This window comes from Macrobrachium rosenbergii, chromosome 41 (assembly GCF_040412425.1).
Source record: "Macrobrachium rosenbergii isolate ZJJX-2024 chromosome 41, ASM4041242v1, whole genome shotgun sequence".
NCBI classification, from domain to species: domain Eukaryota; kingdom Metazoa; phylum Arthropoda; class Malacostraca; order Decapoda; family Palaemonidae; genus Macrobrachium; species Macrobrachium rosenbergii.
The window spans coordinates 91,474,827-91,495,487 of NC_089781.1; the positions used below are offsets into that span (position 1 = coordinate 91,474,827).

At 36.3% G+C, this 20,661-nt stretch overlaps 1 protein-coding gene across 1 annotated transcript in view; it reads left to right on the forward strand.

Moving 5' to 3' along the window:
• The window catches only part of LOC136826998 (uncharacterized), a 160,072-nt gene that overhangs the window by 93,976 nt on the left and 45,435 nt on the right, over positions 1–20,661 (forward strand). Inside the window, exon 2 of the mRNA XM_067084651.1 lies at positions 16,519–16,681. Coding sequence (XP_066940752.1) covers positions 16,519–16,681 — 163 coding nt within the window. The remainder of the gene's footprint in view (positions 1–16,518; positions 16,682–20,661) is intronic.

Consider the following 20,661-nt stretch of genomic DNA (forward strand, 5'->3'; position numbering starts at 1 on the left):
CTTTCTTGGATGACCATGAATTTGAAAATGAAGCGAGCAAAACTGTAACTTGACACAAAGATGAATACGTTGGTTGTATCGCTGGAGAAAAATTGAAATGGCAGATATTTTCTCTGGTTATTTTCGAGCATCTTTACCCTGAGCGTGTTGAGTCGCCTACTGCAGGGACTTTATATTTTACCAAGAGAAAGCGCTTATAGGCCTTCCGTTCATCAGCTTTGATACCACTTTCTAAAAGGCATCTCACAATGGACGCTGAGTAACGGAACCCCTCACTTTCCCAATAAATGAAAGGAAAAAAATCAGTTGGATTTCTAATTGCTAACTTCTTTTCAGAGTTAATGTTCTCATTTTGGCGTCTTCTGGTTGTGATACGACAATTCATTGTATATATCTACATTTGTTTCTAAACCACTTCTATAGTGAGTAGTCAAAAATAGGTCGCGTAAACTTGCACTCGGCCTTGCTAGAAATTTACATAGATTGCTGTGTGTTTATTGAAAATATTAAGTATTTCTTGATTTGTTACGATTATTTCTTGATTTGTTAAAAATCGTCTAAATAATTGGTCATCTGTGGGGAACGGAAGCAGGAACAGAATTCCAAAACTTGGCAGTAGAGGAAATGGACAGTACAATTCTAAAGAATAAATGAAGAAAAAGTTAGCCTGCATCTTGTTGGTATTTAAGATCGCTCCCAGATTTCCTGAAGAGTCAAATTTTTAACCACGCTTTAAAATGAGCCCCCTTCACCCTACCTGTAAACCCCCTCCCCTAAAATAGACCAGTCGATATCAGCATCATTGCGGCAGCGTCAAAATGTCCCCCTAAGTGGACGCTAGTACCAGTCTGCAACCTAATGACAGTATTTTTACCGAAGCCAAAGTGAATTTAGATTCACTTATCTGTCTCCGTTGATTTACCATAAAAATAATCTTATCAAGATTTCGGCTGGGTGGGCCAGGTATTGTTCCTCGTGTCTCTTGGTTTATTGCATTTTATTTACATAGAAATAACCGATTAACCGGTACCTGAAAGCGACCCTTCTTGAACTGGTGAGAATCTAGGAACCATTTCAGACGATCTCACGCCGTGAGACGAAAAACTCTAGACCTACATTTTGTACTTCTGTGTATCTATAGACTTACAGTTCAGGTACAGGTAATACGTATTACAGGTACATAAAAATCTCAGCTGCAGCGGGAATGGCAATAAGACTTGATTAGCAATCTTATTCAATCCAAACTCGAGATAAGCTGAGGAAAAAATCGCTCGTTAGTAAGATAACCGGCTGCCATTGTTGCTCGTTTATCTTGGAGCCAGTTTTGACTTATACTATTTATCCATTTTCGATATTCTTCTCTGGGGACGATAGGAGCAAAGAGGGCAGGCGATAACTGTCTAGGATGTGGCAAAAGCAAAGATAAATGTAAGACCTACTTGGGGAAAATTGTAGATCACCCAGACGGCAACAAAGTGGTCCAGTCAGCCCAGACTAGAGGTACAAGAATTACAATATCTGGACACCCAAAAGTACAATTTGGGCACCAAAATGATATCGTTCAGTTGCAGGTACGAAAACTTTGCTCTTTGTAGCAAAATAACCTTGTGCAATCAGACTAAAAAACAATACAGTTTTGGCGTCGAAACTGTCATATCAAAACTGACAAAAAAAAAGTAAAACATGCGCCGAAGTTTCTTCGGCGCGATCGAGTTTTCTGTACAGCGTATAATGCTGTATGGGACTTTAAGCCGTGGCCCATGAAACTCAGCCACGGCCCGGTGGTGGCATGTCCTACATAGTTTCCAGAAGCACAATTATGGCTAACTTTAAGCTTAAATAAAATAAAAACTACTAGGACTAGAGAGCTGCAATTTAGTATGTTTGATAATTGGAGGGTGGATGATCAACATACCAATTTGCAGCCCTCTAGCCTCAGTAGTTTTTAAGATCTGAGGGCGGACAGAAAAACTAGACCATTTTCTTGCATTCATCATCCGATGTCTTCGAACCAGACAAAGAAAAATGATTCCCGTCAAGGAGACCAGTGTAACACCGAGTCTTATTAAATCAATCTGACATAGAGGAGCCGAGGCAGGTATATCATTATTCATAATTTTTTATGAGCTCATTGTACAAAGGAATAAATGTTCAGGAATCTCGGGGATGGCGAAGACGCCTCGGGATGAAGTATATTTTAGAGTGCGTGTGTTTGTGTATATTTTTATTGGTTTGTCGTTTTCATTTGCTTTTTTTTTATTTTGATCTTTATTTTACTTTATTCTTCGTTTACTCTTTATTGGGTTTGTTGGTTTGTTAGCATTTGTTTTTATTAACATATGAGCATTCTGTGGACACTTGCTTACTAAGTCATTAGACTTTTTACTTTGTCCCAAATGGATACGTATTATTATTATTATTATTATTATTATTATTATTATTATTATTATTATTATTATTATTATTATTATTATTATTCATAAGAATGGACGTAAACTCATTCGACAGCTTGAGAAACTAAAATATAAACTCAACAGCATCCGAGATATTATTATTATTATTATTATTATTATTATTATTATTATTATTATTATTATTATTATTATTATTATTATTATTATTATTATTATTATTCAAAAGTAACATTCATAGATTTCAAGGTATTTCGTGATCCCAATAGAACCCGGTCCCCCAAAAGAAAGATACTGCTACATGCAAATATTTTTCTTTTCATAAATTATGGTAATTGAACAATGTGATTTATTCCAAGAATGAACTTCCACGTCCTCACTGAAATGGAGTACTGTCTGTAGTAATGTGCATCCCACCTTTGGTTACGTATAAAATAAAAAAAAAATAAAAATCGAAAAAAACCGCCGTGGGAAAAAAAAAGACTGAACGATATTTCGAACTCCGAGCCTTCTTCCCCATATGATGGAAACTCTCCGAATCATTTCGAGACATAATCTTGGAACATCAGAAACAACTACACCTTTTCGTGGAGAGTTCACCTTACTATCTATCTTCTATCTCCCTTGCAACCCCCTTTTCTATGTAGCCTCTCTCTCTCTCTCTCTCTCTCTCTCTCTCTCTCTCTCTCTCTCTCTCTCTCTCGTAATCTTGGAACATCAAAAACAACACCTTTTCGCGGATAGTTCACCCTGCTATCTACCTCTATCTCCCTTGCAATTTCTCTCTCTCTCTCTCTCTCTCTCTCTCTCTCTCTCTCTCTCTCTCTCTCTCTCTCTCTCTCTCTCTCTCGGGAAAAACATTCGACTCTCCTCATCCATCATGTTCCTATCGACAGGATGAGAAACCTCATTTAAGAGAGTTTGCGGTTCCCACTAAAATTTTGGGATTTGGCGCGCATGTCTGTTTCGTTAATCGGCTGCGGAAAACATGAATAAATTAGGGAGAGGAGAGAGGAAATATTGATTATTTACATGTGGCTGATGATATAAACAGCAAGATTTCTTTTTAATGCAGAGGTTGATGGGACTGGCAATCTTGTCCAGGACAGAAAAAGTGATGCAAAACATGAACAAATTAGGGAAATGAGAAAGAAAATATTGGTTATTTACATGCGACTGATGATTTGATTAGTAAGATTTTTTTAATGCAGAGGTCGATGGGACTGACAATCTTATATAGAAAAGAGAAAGTGAATTAGCAAAAACATGAATAAATTAGAGAAAGGAGAAAGGAAATATTGGTTATTTACTTACATGCATCTAATGATATAAATAGCAAGGTTTTTTTAATACAGAGGCCGATGGTACTGGCAATCTTATACAGGAAAGAGAAACTGAGTTAGGCAAAAGATGAATAAATTGGAGAGACGAGAAAGGAAAGATTGATCACTTACTTGCGACTGATGATTTAAATAGCAAGGTTTTTTTTAAATGCAGAGGCCGATGGGACTGGCAATCATATACAAGAAATACAAAGAGAGCGAGGCAAAACGTGAATAGATTAGACAAAGGGGAAATAAAGATTGATTATTTATATGCGACTGATGATTTTTTTAATGTAGAGGCCGATGGAACTGGCAATCTTATACAGGAAAGAGGGAAGGTTATTAGAGTAAAGGAACAGTAAATTAGTTGATTTTGTTCAATAATTACCTTTTTTTAACAATGAAACTATATACATACCCTTTCACTTCTTCTGTACATAGGTGGCCTTATGCCAACACAGGTTCTTGTTCCTGGCAGCCCATAACGCACGCTAGTACCTGAGAAAGAGAGCAAAAATAAATTTACTAATGAACGTATTTACAGATGTACGCATGCAAACACCTTTTTAAGCAACCTGTCCAGTACATTTTACAGAGCGGGAAAAAAATGTCAGTAATTCTGATGATGACTGTACAACAAGGTGTATTATTATTATTATTATTATTATTATTATTATTATTATTATTATTATTATTATTATTATTATTATTATTATTATTATTGTTGTTGTTGTTGTTGTTGCTGTTGTTTTTGCTACTGTACGAGAAACAGCAGCACCTGAAGCAGTGTTGGTATATACAAATCATTGCCGTGAAATATAGAAATTACACTTGTGTTATTAATTCCTTTCTCTTCTCCCTCCCTTCCTTCTAAAAATTTATTACATTTTGTCTTTCCTGCTAGCCACTTCTTAGAGGGACTTTTTTCATCCCACAAAAAAAAAAAAATTTGTCTTTTAGCCCTACCAACTTAACAAATTGTAGGTTCTGGGTGCCACCAGCTCTTGGCATGGAAGCTTGCATTACGTTAAAAAATAAAACAAGTAAAAAATGTGCCAAAGTTTCTTCGGCGCGATCGAGTTTTCTGTACAGCGTACAATGCTGTATGAAACTTTCAGCCAAGGCCCATGAAACTCAGCCGCTGCCCATGAAATTCTTAGCCGCGACCCATGAAGCTCAGCCACGGTACGGTGGTGACCTGTGTTGTTGGTACCTATATCGGTGCCAGAAGTAAGATTATGGGTAACTTTAACCTTAAATAAAATAAAAATCACTGAGGCTAGAGAGTCGCAATTTGGTCTGTTTGATGACTGGAGGGTGGATGGTCAACATACCAATTTGCAGTCCTCTAGCCTCAGTAGTTTTTAAGATCTGAGGGCGGACAGAAAAAGTGCGGACAGCAAAAGTGCCGACGGACAGACAAAGCCGTCACAATAGTTTTATTTTACAGAAAACTAAAAAGCAAACAACTTGTCCTATAGCCTTCCTATTTATCGCCTGGGAGTCCCCACCTCCCCAAAATGTTTTCCTAAATTTGTCACTGCAGGGAATGGACGGTCCCAAATTGCACTCCACCCCACCTCTGACACACAGAGTCACGTGACTCGTCACTCTCACAAGGCAACGCGATGTTTTCTTAACCCTTTTTCTCCTCGACGGCTCATTATTCACCTTGCTCCTGTTTTTCCAGCTTCGTAACTGCTGCAGCGAGCGGTCCAATTTGGTCTTCTGCGCCGTTTTGATATATGGGGAGAACGTGACCCTAGATCTTACTAGACAATTGGGTGTTTTCTTAATTTTTTTTTTTTTTTTTTTTTTTGTCAGAGGCACATTCTTCTTCATTAACGGGGAGTCTGGCTCCTGATTCATTCTGTGTGAGGTTTACAATAGAGTATGATGGAGTTGCATGTTTTCGTGCTTAGCATTACTGGTTATGTATACCCATTCGTACCAATCAGGTCATTGACATAGCCAGCAAGCTTCTATAGAACTTTCATACGTCAAAAAATGTTTAAAGAACAGAGCTATAATTACCTACTGTTACCCCTTAATCTTAAAAAAAAATTAAAAATCGCCGAAGTTTCTTCGGCGCAATCCAGATTTCTGTAAAGCGTATAATCAAGGCCACCGAAAATTTATCTATCTCTCGGTGGTCTCGGTATAATGCTGTATGAGCCGCGGCCCATGAAACTTTAACCACGGCCCGGTTGTGGCCTGGCCTATATTGTTGCCAGACGCACGGTTATGGCTAAATTTAACCTTAAATAAAATAAAAACTACTGAGGCTAGAGGGCTGCAATTTGGTATGCTTGATGATTGAAAGGTGGATGATCAACATACCAATTTGTAGCCCTCTAGCCTCAGTAGTTTTTAAGATCTGAGGGCGGACAGAAAAAGTGCGGACGGACAGACAAAGCTGGCACAATAGTTTTCTTTTACAGAAAATTAAAAACCTTCGTTATAAGCGGTAACGTTACAGTTTTCATCATATGCTAAGTAAAAAAAAAAGTGACAACATAACAGTTACTCGAACGCAACTGAAATCTTCAATTGTCTTCTTTTATAATTCTCGTGAGAGCAAATATTCTGATGATCTGCGACGTTTCTACGTGATAAATGGTTCTCGTTAATATTCCGTTCGACTAACCTCCTGTATTTCTGGTGTGAATTTTCACAAATGGTTTTTAATCCAGTTGATTTTATTCAGCATAAAAATCCCCTCCACTTTAGATTTCCAACAGTCAAAACTGAACTTCATATTTTAGTTTTATTATTAATGAAGACTCTCCGGGATAAAGCTTTTCGTAATTTTTCAGTTAGAATGTTTTAAAAATTAAATAGAGGTAAAAGTAAAAATACAATCTTGGTATATATATATATATATATATATATATATATATATATATATATATATATATATATATATATATATATATATATATATATATATATATATATATATAAATATATATATATATATATATATATATATATATTATTTTATGAGTATATATATTCTTTTGGTAGGAGATTTCGTCAGGTAAAGCATTTTCGATTCAATTTGCGTAAATTGCGATTTATCGCATCCAGAACTCTCTAGGTTTGTTTTACATGAGATAGCTACTAAATTCATTCAATCTGCAGAAAAGCTCGTCTTTCGTCTTTTCATATTTTTAAGAAATTGCCAAGTTTAAGATTAAACGTCTGACGAAACATGATTTCAGGTCAAATGTGGTTTAAATAAGGGATTACGTATATCAACTCTTACAGTTCTCATGAAACATGAGATCCAATTTCGAAATGAGTCGTGATTCGTGCTATTATAAATGATGACAGTTGGGGTAGACGCATACAATCAATTTCCAGAGTAGAATTAATTAAAGACTGACGTAAAAATCAATCCAACCCAGATCTTGTCTCCCCAAAACCTGAAGGGGTGGCCAAGTCATGTTATAAGATTTTTCGAAACCGGGTACTAAATGAGATTCCTTTAGGAGCCATATCTAACAGCACGATCGGCGCTGCCCCCGTAATGAAATTCATCCTCAAGGGAGGCGCAAGCCATATTTGTTTATCTCGCGCACTTTTAGGCAGAACGGGGAAAAAAATAAGATAATCAATCAAGCGGTTCAGCGCCTGCGCACGTAAGTAGGCGGTGATGGATAAAGATTGAGCTAAGCATCGGTTTTTATATCCCGTTTACAGTCCGCCGTTAAACAAACATCATGGCATCCTTAGGTCCGCCGCTGGCGTGGAGATTGGATAAGCGTCTATTAGGAATCCGTTCATCACGGCAGCCCGGAGTTCGCCATTTGCATAGAGATTTCATCTCGGCCCTGTGTTTATGGGGCGATGTTTGGACGGACGTCATTGCAACCCGGGTACTGCAGATGATCTGAGCATTTGCTGAGATGTGATTGGGGTTTTCATTGAGTTTACTGTTGGTAAAAAGCACAATAGAACCCTTGAGTTTAGTACTGATCAAACACAAGAGCGCCTTTAATGCTAAAATAAACACAATAACAGCCGCTGTCCATCACTAGCATAAGGACGATTATAGCTTCCATTTGGAAGTTTATCGCTCGCCAAACATCAAAGCACCGGAACACACACACGCACACACACATACAAACACACACACACACACACACGCACGCACACCTGCGGCATCTCACTCTAGATCCTTAGGTGAAAAAGCAGAGGAACCGACGTTTCACAAACAGATCGCATTGCAAGATGCAAACAGTCATACTCTCCTCCTCGAGGGTCCCGTGTCTCAATCACGACCTAGGCTCTTCGGGTACGTCAGATACAAATGCGCAGATGGAGAACGTTACAGGAGACGTGAGACGTCCGGGATTCGACAGGGACTCGAGGAGTTCGGGATCCTCCCGTGCTGGTGGTGGTGGTGGCCTGCGAACGCCATTTGCATGTACAGCCAACCTGTCGACAAGTACTTTGCTGACCAAACAAGCAGGCCATCAATACTCTTTGACCGGGCCTGCTATTGCTCAGATGCCGACGGGGGGAACAGCGGCGTTGTTGCTACGCTGCTGCCTTCAGGGAAAGATAGTGGGAATCAGGATGTGGTCTTTAGGAGCTACACCACCATTTGGTTCTACGTTGTTTCCTTAAGGGACAGAAAGAGGGAATCAGGTTGTGGCCTTTAGGAACTCCACCACCATTTGGCTTTACGTTGTTTCCTTGAGGGAAAGATAGTGGGAATCAGGTCGTGGCTTTTAGGAACTCCACCACCATTTGTTGCTGCGTTGTTTCCTTGAGGGAAAGATAGTGGGAATCAGAATGTGACCTTTAGGAACTCCACCACCATTTGTTGCTGCGTTGTTTCCTTGAGGGAAAGATAGTGGGAATCAGGATGTGGCCTTTAGCAACTCCACCACCATTTCTGGGGGTTTTTGGCCAATGGGGAAGCCACTGAGGACTCGGGTATTTTGGGGGTCCTGATTGCAAAGTCTTTGGCGGATGGTATTTGTTTGTATATGTACATGACCTCCTTATGTAAGGTTCCTTTCGGACAACCAAATAGTTATTTTTGGCTCCGATAAGGTCAATTACCTGCATAGTTGACGCTTTGACACATATGTTTATATATTAACATTTTTCTATTCAAGTCAATTGCGTAATGACCAGTGTGCATGTCTACTTGAGCTCAGAGCTTATATAACAGAGTAGTAAAGCGTGACGCACCTTCTAGTTTGTGTATAAGAGAAATAATGGGTTTCTCATGTTTGTCAGAGCCACGTTAAAGGTGAAAAGAGTTAGATAATTATATATATATATATATATATATATATATATATATATATATATATATATATATATATATATATATATATATATATATATATATATATATATATATATATATATATATATATATATATATATATGTGTGTGTGTGTGTGTGTGTGTGTGTGTGTTCATGTGCTTGTTTTTATATTAACACAGTCTTGACCTGATAGACCTACTGTAGTTAACTTGTCAATGTTTCAGCCACAAGAAAACACGGCGTAAAGAAAAACAAGGCTTTTGAGAGGACCGAAGGCTGCATGCTACACCAGATAAACATCAACTGTAAATTAAAGTTTCCATCGAGGAACAAATGGAGAGAGAGAGAGAGAGAGAGAGAGAGAGAGAGAGAGAGAGAGAGAGAGAGATGGCTGCCATAAATCTCAAGCAAGGCCGTATTTACCACGGAAGACTTCACAAAGACCAACCAAAGCCTCAGAGTGGAAATCTTGGCTGTGATTCTGATTTGTTGCCATGCGAGCGGGAGGAGGCGAAAATAATGAAAGATAATTAACGACAGCTTTTAATTACCAGGAACTTGTTCCTGAGGTCGTGTTGGGTCGTATTTGGCAAGGTGACAGTCTGCCGCGAACGAGGGAAACTGGCACGCTAACGTGTTTGCACGTCAATGCACGTCAATGCACGCCAATGTCCTCAAGACAAGAATACCCACTCTCTCCAGCCCTCTGATAATATTCCTCTCCCCGTAGGGGGGTTAGAGCCGTCAGTGCACCTCATGCGTTGCACTGTAGGCATTACTTAAGGTTCTTTGCAGCGTGCCTTAGGCACTTGGCTGCAATCCCTTTCATTCCTTTTACTGTACTTCAGTTTATATTCTCTTCCATCTTATTTTCCACCCTCTCCTAACAATTTGATTCATAGTGCAACTGCTTTGAGGTTTTCCTCCTGTTACACCTTCCAGACCTTTTACTGTCAATTTCCTTTTCAGCGCTGAATGACCTCATAGGTCGCAGCGCTCGGCCTTTGGCCTAAACTCTGTATCCTATACCTATTCTTATAATATTCCTCTCCCTACATTCGTATTCAAGACGATTCTCTCTCTCTCTCTCTCTCTCTCTCTCTCTCTCTCTCTCTCTCTCTCTCTCTCTCCCGTCCTAATCTCTTCATTCGCTCCCTTTTTATTCTCCTCCCTTGTTTGTTATCTGCATTCCTCTCTTCCCTAATATGGAAGTCAGTAGTTCATTAATTCTTCCAATTTCCTTCTCCTTATTTGGGGTGTTGATGTTATCCGCTCAATTAACTAATCCATCTCCGTCGCCTTCAAGGTGACTGGGAGTTATGTAACAGATTGCTGTATCTTGTCACCTGTAACTTGTTGTCTTTTGCAGCAGCGGCTACTAGTAGCATTATTACTACTATTCATACTACTACTTTTACAATTACCATCAAGCAGTTCTTAGTGTTATTCCTATTGCTGCCTTTAAAATTTCCAGTGAGTAATTCCTGTTGCTACTGGTATCTCTACCATTATTACAAAGTTTTTTCCTACTAATATTTCTACTGCTATCTATAATTACTAGCAAGTAGTTCTCACTACTTTTAATACTGGTACCTCTTACAATTACTATCAGTTCCTACTTCTGTCACCACTGCTACTTCTACTAATACAATTAGGTAGTTCCTACTACTATTATTACTGGCACCCCTAAAATTCCTACCAAATATTTCCTAATGCTATTGCTACTGCTACTTCTAAAATTGCTACCAAATATTTCCTACTACTATTATTACTGCTACATCTACTGTACAACCAAGTATATCCTGCTACTAGTAGTACTGTTAATTCTAGTTACTAGTTAGTAGTTCCTCTCAAAATCCTTACTAACAGTGTTTTAAATATCAGTTTTACTATTACTACTTGACACTGACTGCTACTGCTGACAACTAATAGCATTATTATTACTACTTAAATTACGGCAATTAGTAATAAGTACTTCCTACAGAACTCCTTACTATTATTGTTTTAACTATCAATTCTACTATTATTATTACTACTTTGACTAATGTTTAACAGTTCCAGCCAGAATTTCACACCAACAGTTCTTCTAGATTCAGACAAGGGGGCTACTTCAAAATATATAATCTAATTCGTTTCTTACTGAAGACTTATCATTATGCAACTTACTGAAGCCTCCAGAGGGACCTTTAAAAGGTCAAGAAAGGTCAAACAGTGTCATTTCATGGTTGTTTTATCTCAAGAGACCCTCAGCTAAATTCGTGATACGAAAATGAGTGATTATCTTTGGAGTGGTTACGAAAGTGACTAGGGTCCTTTGCTTGATTGTATCTTCTCTGCTTGCCATGTTCGTGCTTGTATCCCAGAGCGATGTTTATGTTTTCAAGCAAATGAAGCATGTACATTAAGACAGCGAGTGAATGCTGGCAAATGCGGAGTATTTTTCATTTGTCGCTAACTCGTTAAACATGGGGTTGAGTATCTAGATTACAAACACAACACACACACACACGATATATATATATATATATATATATATATATATATATATATATATATATATATATATATATATATATATATATTTATATATTGTAGGTGGCATAGCACAGGGGTAGAGCACTTGGCTTGTGTCCGGCCGCCCACCAGTCAACCCAAGATGTGAAAGGTAGACTCATGAGGTAGAAGAATCAAGAAACAGGGTATGGGGCTAGCACCCTCATCCCTAAAGATATATACATGTATATATATGGTAAGTAAATAAACAGTAAATAAACAGCTATTGCAGAATAACCATACAAAATAACTTGCACTAGGCTCACTAAAAGGTACAAATCTCTCCATTCAACTGTTTGGTCCAAATCTAATGGATAACCAAAATAAATTACTTCATACAACTAAATATAAACACTAAGAAATATATCCTTGAATTTATATATATATATATATATATATATATATATATATATATATATATATATATATATATATATATATATATATATATATATATATATATATATATATATACATATATACATATATATATATATTCAAGAATTAGTATATATATATCAACAATGGTCCAAGGTATAGAATATATATATATAAATAAATCGACTGCAAAAACAAAAAAAAAAAAAGTTGAGTTGGGCAACTCCTTCATCATCAACCTTATTTGTACATCTGATTCCAAGGGTGAAAAAAAAGAATAAGTGAAAGAAATATTGCGACTATGAATCGATGATTTATGTCGGCGACACATGCGTTAATTGCAAGTCTCTAATAATTCATAGTTGCATCGATGTTTTTTTTTTCGGTTTTTTTTATGAGGGTGGGACTTTGGGGGGGGGGAGGTAGTAGGGATTCATGGTGATGGTGGGGGGTAGCAGAGATTCATGGTGGTAGGGGAAAGGGGCAGCAGAGGTTCATGATGGTGGGGTGATAGCAGGGATTCATGGTGATGGGTGGGAGGGGTAACAGGGATTCATGGTGGTGGGGGAACAAGGATTCATGGTGGTGGCATGGTGGCAGGGGAAAGGGGTAGCAGGGATTCATAATGGTGGGGGTTTGTAGCAGAGATTCATGGTGGTGGGGGAAGGGGTAGCAGGGGTTCATGATAGTGGGGATAGCAGGGATTCATGGTAAGAGGGGGGGGGTTAACAGGGATTCATGGTGGTGGGGGGGGGAATGGGTAGCAGAGATTCATGGTGTAGCAGGGATTCATGGTATCGGGGGGTAACAGGGATTAATGGTGGGGGCGACTCATGCAGAGACTCATGGTGTAGCAGGGATTCATGGTGACGGGGCAGGGATTCATGGTGGGGGGAGAATGGGTAGCAGAGATTCATGGTGTAGCAGGGATTCATGGTGACGGGGGTAGCAGGGAGTCATGGTGGTGGGAAGAGGGGTATCAGGGATTCATGGTGATGGGAGGTAGTTGGGATTCATGGTGGCGAGGGTGCGGGGGGAAGGGGTAGCAGGGGTTCATGATAGTGGAGGGTAGCAGGGATTCATGGTGGTTGAGGGGGGTTCAGTTAAAAGTGAGATCCCACGAATTGCAAAATGAATTTTCCAAGACTGGTTTTCCACTGAATGGAGTTTCCATGGTAACTGAGCTAATCAATTTTGAGCGATCTTTATTCCTTGAGGATTTCATTCTTCCTCGGTATCCTAATACGTTTACAGGTTAAAGTAAAATATTTTTTTAATCAGTTGCTGAGGAACAGTTTTTTTACTTGTCTTTCCTTTCCTCCTCATTCTCTCCTTTCTCCTGCTCCTCCTCCTCCTGCTCATCCTCATCCTCTTCTTCTTCTTCTTCTTCTTCTTCTTCTTCTTCTTCTTCTTCTTCTTCTTCTTCTTCTTCTTCTTCTTCCTTTTCTTCTTCTCCTAGAAAATCATAAGCCGCAATCCCAAAAGCATCGATGCTTATCTGATTGTGGTTTATGATTTTCTAGAAGAAGAAGAAGAAGAAGAGGGGGAGGAGGAGGAGGAGGAGGAGAAAAAAGGATGAGAGAATGAGGAGGAAAGGAAAGAAGAAAAAGAACGGGAAAATTTTAGCTGAAAAAATTTAGAAAATAAAAGAATAAAAAATAAAAAAAAAAAAGAAAAAATACAAAAAAGAATAATCAAGTTAATGGTGGTAATATGATCATCAAAAAATCCTTTTCTCGTAAATGCTTATAAAAATGTCAAGTGGTAACCTGCTTTTAAAATCTGCCTCATTCTTTTGTAAATTAAAAAAAAAGAATCAAAATATCCTTCGTGAGTTCTTTGACTGGGCGCCCATAAATACCCATTACTGCCCACTGAAAGGTGGGTACCAGCAATTGCCAGTGAATGAGGAGACGTCACGTTTTGTTATTGCCAAGAGCCGGCTTAATAGTTGTGACCATAAATAACACGTCTAATCCCTTGATAAGATGCGTCGAGTAGAATATAGCACAGGAGTCTCATTTTTCTTTAGATTTTGTATTATGTATTTTATAGCTTGTTGAGACTTTATATCGGAGACTCAATTAGCTCTGGACTTCACTAATTCGGGTATGGCAAAGAGGCTAAGTAACTTCAGGACTTAGCTAATTTGGATATGGTCGAAAGGTCAAGTAATTTGGATATGGTCAAGGGTTCACGTAGTTTTGATATGGTCAAGAGGTCAAGCACCTTTTAATCGGGGTAAAGGTCATTGGCTAAAATGGGTTATTATTATTATTATTATTATTATTATTATTATTATTATTATTATTATTATTATTATTATTATTATGTTTATTCAAATTTATTGAATATGACAGCTGTTTGTTGAATTTGATAGCTGTTTCTAGACATTCAATTTGTACAGTCCTCTGTTTGGGTGTAACAATATTCTTCTCAACAGCCTATTAGAAGAATATCAGTTCCATGCTGATAAGAATATTATAACAGAAGATTGTTTTGATTTCTTAGTCTTCATTAACCAACACTATATGAGTTGCTTCAGTCTAATTTTTCTTCTACAAAATAAAAGTCCCATCTTCGTGAATTACAGAAAAAATTCATAAAAAAAAACTCAACATCCACAAAATAACAGTACCGTTTTTCACGAATCATACAAAAAATTCATGAAAAACTCGACGAAACCAGTATATTCCCATAACCACTTCCTCCTCCTCCTCAGCCGAATTCAGCATGATTCATCATACTGCCATACCATAATTCATCTTTGGAAATTCAAAGGGGCAAATAATTTGATCTGGACGGACAGATTGCCACATAAAACACCAGGGTGTCTCATAACATACTAAGCGGGGGTTCGTGTTTGTTTAAACTTCCAGTAAACACATGATTGATGTCTGTGTACATATGGGTGTATGTGTGTATATGTGTGTGTGTGTGCGTGTGTGTGTATGTGTGTGGGATGCCCATTACAAACAAACAGCAAACGTGGAGTCTGTAGTCCCTGTATGTTTATGTATGAAGGGTTTTTCTTTGCGAATGTATATGCGAACGGCACATTAGCCTCCCCTAGTGTTTATTGTGACATAGGGTGTTAAACCATCGTTTATTGTGCAAGACATTAAACCCTTGGTTTTTGTCTCTTTGAGTAAGAGGAAGCCAAAGGAATACCAGAATTTGAGCTTTATTTTTTCATACAGCTTTCATTGCGTTATTTTGTATGTTTGTTAAATATTTGGATGTTTAACTCCTAGTTAGTTTTCTGAAAAGAAAATCATTGTGTCGGCTTTGTCTCTCCGTCCGCACTTTTTTCTGTCCGCACTTTTTCTGTCCGCCCTCAGATCTTTAAAACTACTGAGACCACCGAAAGATAGATCTATTTTCGGTGGCCCTGATTATATGCTGTAGCGGCTGTACAGAAAACTAGATTGCGCTCAAGAAACTTCGGTGCATTTTTTACTTGTTTTTTAATTGTTGATGGCTACCCTATCAAAACTATATATTTTGGTGAAATTTTTTTATCTCGATGTTTTTGGGAGTTTGCATATTGTAAATAATGCCTTTCAACCGTATCAAACCAATTTATTTGATGAAAGCCCTCTTTATCTCAATTTTTGGCCTTATGCACGCTGTCTTATGTACCCTGCAAATTAAATTCTGTACTTAATGAAGTTTGGTAACAAATTAAAATTCTGTATTTAGCAGAGCTTTCTTTTAATGTTACTCGTTCATATATTAAGATAATTTCCTTTGTTTAGGAATTAAGTGGTACTCTTTGCCTCAAGCACCCTATGTTGTATTTGTTCGACAGCAAATTAAATTCTGTACTTAACAAAGCTTGCGTTTAACATGTCGCTCATTCCTACGTTAAATTAATTACATTTGTTCAAGAATTAATTTGTATTCTTTGTTAGCAAATTTGTAAAGAAATCTTTATCGTTTGAAAGTAAACCTGTTTTTCGCACAATCAGGCCCATAACCACATAATCACCATCTACTTGATGAAGCGTTCTTTCAATGTCACTCGTTCGTCCATTAAAATAATTACCTCCGCTTAAGAATTGATTGCTATATTTGTGAAGTAAATTTGCAAAAAACTATTGAGCGTCTGAATGTGAAACTGTTTTCAACAATCAACACCGTAACTATATGAACTACACATCTTCTCTTATTATTATTATTATTATTATTATTATTATTATTATTATTATTATTATTATTATTATTATTATTATTATTATTATTATTATTATTATTATTATTATTATTATTATTATTATTATTATTATTATTATTATTATTATTATTATTATTATTATTATTATTATTATTCAGAAAATGAACCCAATACATATGAAACAAGCCCCCAGGTGCCACAGACTTGGAATTCAAGCTACCAAAGAATATGATGTTCATTTGAAGAAGTAACAGGGGGTAAAAGGTAAAGCAGAAAGAAGAGATAAGTTATTAAAAAAATAGATTAAACTAATAAATAAACATATAAAAATTTAAGTAAATCGAAACCACCTAATCCTAACTTCCCCCTTTATTCTCCTCACAGACCGACGACCCCATAGAGATCGAGGAAGGCCCCACGGTCATCCAGGATATCTGGCAGGACGAGACCCACCTGGAGGACGCTGACGACGACACCAGCGATTACGTCAACGCCGCCCCTTGGACGAGGGGTCCCGCCCACAACTCGGCCCTCAAGGGACATGACTGTGAGTATTGGACGGCTGGTCGACTAACGCCTGTGTCTGTCTATTTCGCTTCCTCATTTATTCCTTCGTATTTTTTTTTCCTTGGCTGTTTTTGGCATAAGATCGACTACTGTAATATGGTTGCATAATAATTTTTTTTTTTTTTTTTAGAAATTTCCACTTTCTGTTTAAAAATATATGTATTATTGTTGTTATCATTTAATATAATTTTTAGCTGTTGTAACATTCTGCTCATTTTTTTTTTTTTAGTTAGAAACCCTCAATGCTACCAGGGATTTATACAAGTGTCAATGAGTGATTCTTAAGCTTCCTTCAATTTATCTTCCATTTAATGATAATGTTTATAATCTACCTGAACGAGAACACCAACTATGAGTTCAGTCCATGTGAATTTTATATATATTTTTTCATCATTAAAATAGATTATAATCTTGTCATTCTCGATCGGAATAAGGATTCTGATATTTTCTTATCGAAGCAAATTCTACACGTAAAATACTGATTTATGAATTACTTTGTCTAAAGTACTAGTGAAATAATGACCGTGTATTCATAAATTTTCAAGATCCGAACGTTAAGTACTTTGAGTTTAAATTCGACCAATATCGCAAGATAGACTGTATATTCATCACTTATATATATATAAGCTTAATGGAATTACTGCATATACTAACAAGACTTTCAAGATCCGAGCTTGCAACATAAGCCAATAGTATAAGATTAACCAATAAGAAAAAAAGACAAAAACTAAAATAATAATTTTCTCTTAAGCAGTACTTAATTACTGAACACCATTTGAACAAATTTCCAATTCTGAGCAAAGACGCAAGTCAATTAATAAGTCAAAATCCTAACTGCCATCTGTAGAGAGAATAATATACGAACCTCTTAATACCTGTAAACAAACAAACAAACAAACAAACAAGACAAAAAATTAAAACCAAAAATTCAAATCCCATTGTAAAAGAAGTATTCCTTAGCCATGAATCATGACCACGCCACCTAAGAGGACCAAAAAAATAAAATTAAAAGATAATAAACAACAATAAAAAGATAGAAAGTACAAGACAAAAAAAATTGCCAAATCTTTCTCTCCCTTTCTCCCCTCGTACTTTCTTTGAGTGAGGTCCCGTTTTAACATTTTCTCTCATTGTTTACTTTCAAGTTGAGAGACCATTAGCTCTCCGACTTAATCGCGAGGTCCGTTCATAAATGACGTTATTTTATCTTATTTCATTTTATCTTATTTTTCACTCTTTGTTTACCTGCTCCTTTCATTCTGCGAGAGATTTGTATCTCTGACAGTGCAGTTGTTGGAAGAGAAAGGAAAGAGTTAGTTTATTTTCTTTCATTTTATTGTAAGTCTTTTAAAATGATTTAAAATGTTTCTGTTTTGATATTCGACTACAGTTTAATTCTTATTTTTTTTTTTAATGCTGACGCCTCTTTTCACAATAAATATTTATTCTTTTGGGGTACTTGAACACAATAGTTTGTTTTTATATGATGCATATTTAGTATACTCACTCGTTCGCAAAAGCAGAGAATGTTATGTTAAAAAATTATAAAAATTTTTTTTAGACAGAGCTTTATATGAAGACATATTTTTCTCATAGTATATTATAAAAAATACCTATAGGTGAGTGCATATGGTATAAAGTGTGATTCTATTTGTTATTAATATTTAGCAATTAATCGTTCAAAATATTGCAACTTGCTAAAATTATCATAGAGTTTAAAAATTTGTATGTATTTTCAGAACAGCTATCTGTCTGTCTATCTATCTATCTATCTATATACATATATATATATATATATATATATATATATATATATATATATATATATATATATATATATATATATATATATTATATGTATATAATTATAAATAAATATAAATACTATATATATACATATCTGTGTTTGTGTGATGTATATATGTATGCATGAATATACGTATGTATATGTGTATATACTAACACATAACCAAAACTAATTGCTGCGTATTTACGCAAGATCTGTCTTTCACGGAAGCCCTTACGCACACACACCTGTGTGCTCTTACCTGTCACTATAAAAACCAAATAACAAACTCTCAGAATTCCTTCCTGGTTCCACCCCCTCATTTCGTCTGTGACATTTTTCACGCCATTTATCTATATTTCCCTTCTTGGTCTGTTAAACAGAATTCGTTATCTGAGGTGGTACGCGCGAGCACGTTCTCTGGCGCATTTTAGCATCGTGCTTCCGTGCCTAGTTCCGATCAGTCAAGAATTGGCTAAAAGGTTAAATAATTGAAATGGTGACTTCATATTTACCATTAATTTAGGCTATTTGCGTAAAATTTAGGTCTCCAAATTGTCAAAAAAAATTTTTAAATGTTGAAATCAGACTTAAAATTTTTCACTAATTTCAGCTACTAGTGCAAAATTTGGGTCTCCACATAGTCAAAAACTGAAAAAAAAAATGTAATTGTGACTTTAAATATGCTACTAATTTAGGCTACTGACTCAAAATTTGGGCCTCCAGATAGTCAAACATTGTTAAAAAAAAAAAACTGAATTTCTGACTTCAAATTTGCCACTAATTTCGGCTACTGGCGCAAAATTTGGGTCACCAAATATTCAAAAGCTGTAAAAAAAAAAAAAAAAAGGCAATTTTACTTCAAATTTGCAACTAATTTCGGCTACTGATGCAAAATTTGGGTCTCTAAATTGTAAAAAATTGTAAAAAAATTAAAACAGACTTAACATTTGCTACTAATTCTGAGATCTGGTGCAAAACTTAGGTCTCCAGAATGTCAAAAAAAAAAAAAAAAAATTTGAAATCAGACTTCAAACTTGCTACTAATTTCGGCCACTGGTACAAAGTTTGGGTCCCCAAATAGTCAAAAATTACAGAAAAACTCAACGTGGCTTCAAATGACTTATTGTTATAATCTGCCGGAGTAATTTGGTTCTAAGATACCGAAAGGCATCGGGAAAAATACTATTTGAACACGGCCTGTAAAGAAACTCAATTTAAATAGATATTTTAACAGTTCTTTTCTTCTTTTTTTTAAACGAGAAGAAATCCCTCCCTAATGGCTCCTCAATTTAAATAGATATTTTAACAGCTCTTTTCTTCTTCTTTCTTTTAAGCGAGAAGAAATCCCTCCCTAATGGCACTCGGTAGCTTAACGAGGGGAAAGGAACGAGAAGCATTTTACCCTCTTATTTTTTTTTTTTATTTTCTCTTTACCTGAGAATCAATTACCGGGAAAGTGTTCGCCCGAACTGACACCCAGGACTGATAGCATTCCGCGGAGGCTAAATATTCAGTTAAGAATTTCACGTCCATTTTACGTCTCCAGAATTATTGTGACGCCAGATTACAGTATTAATCAATAAATCAGTGTTCTGACTCTTTAGTTAATGTTAAAACATATATGTCTTAGTTTTGAAAGTTTATAAACACTGGGTACTCATGAAACAAGAGCCTGTGATACCAGATGCAGGAAAAAGTGGTGATGTCACCAGATTTCACGTTCCAAGGTTTATATCCCTATTCCCAAATTAACCTTGAAAATAGGTGATGAAGACACAATGAATAATGAAATCAAATAAACAACAAAAATCGTCGATGTTTTGGAATTTAACCAAGAGGGTACAACACTTTAACTTTGCTGAGATTATTGAACCGTCTTGGTGTATTATTATTATTATTATTATTATTATTATTATTATTATTATTATTATTATTATTATTATTATTATTATTAGTCAAAATACGCGCGCATTCACATAGGAACACCAAAAATATCATTAACTTACTGAACTGTTTTAAACAATATATGTAATTCTAATAGCCACAATGCCCCTTTAACTTCTCGAATTCTTCACGCTTGCGCGAAGAATTCGAGAAGTTAAGAGGGCATTGTGGCTATTAGAATTACATATTGTCTGGTAAAAGTACCAGTAGATTCTACAATATAAAGT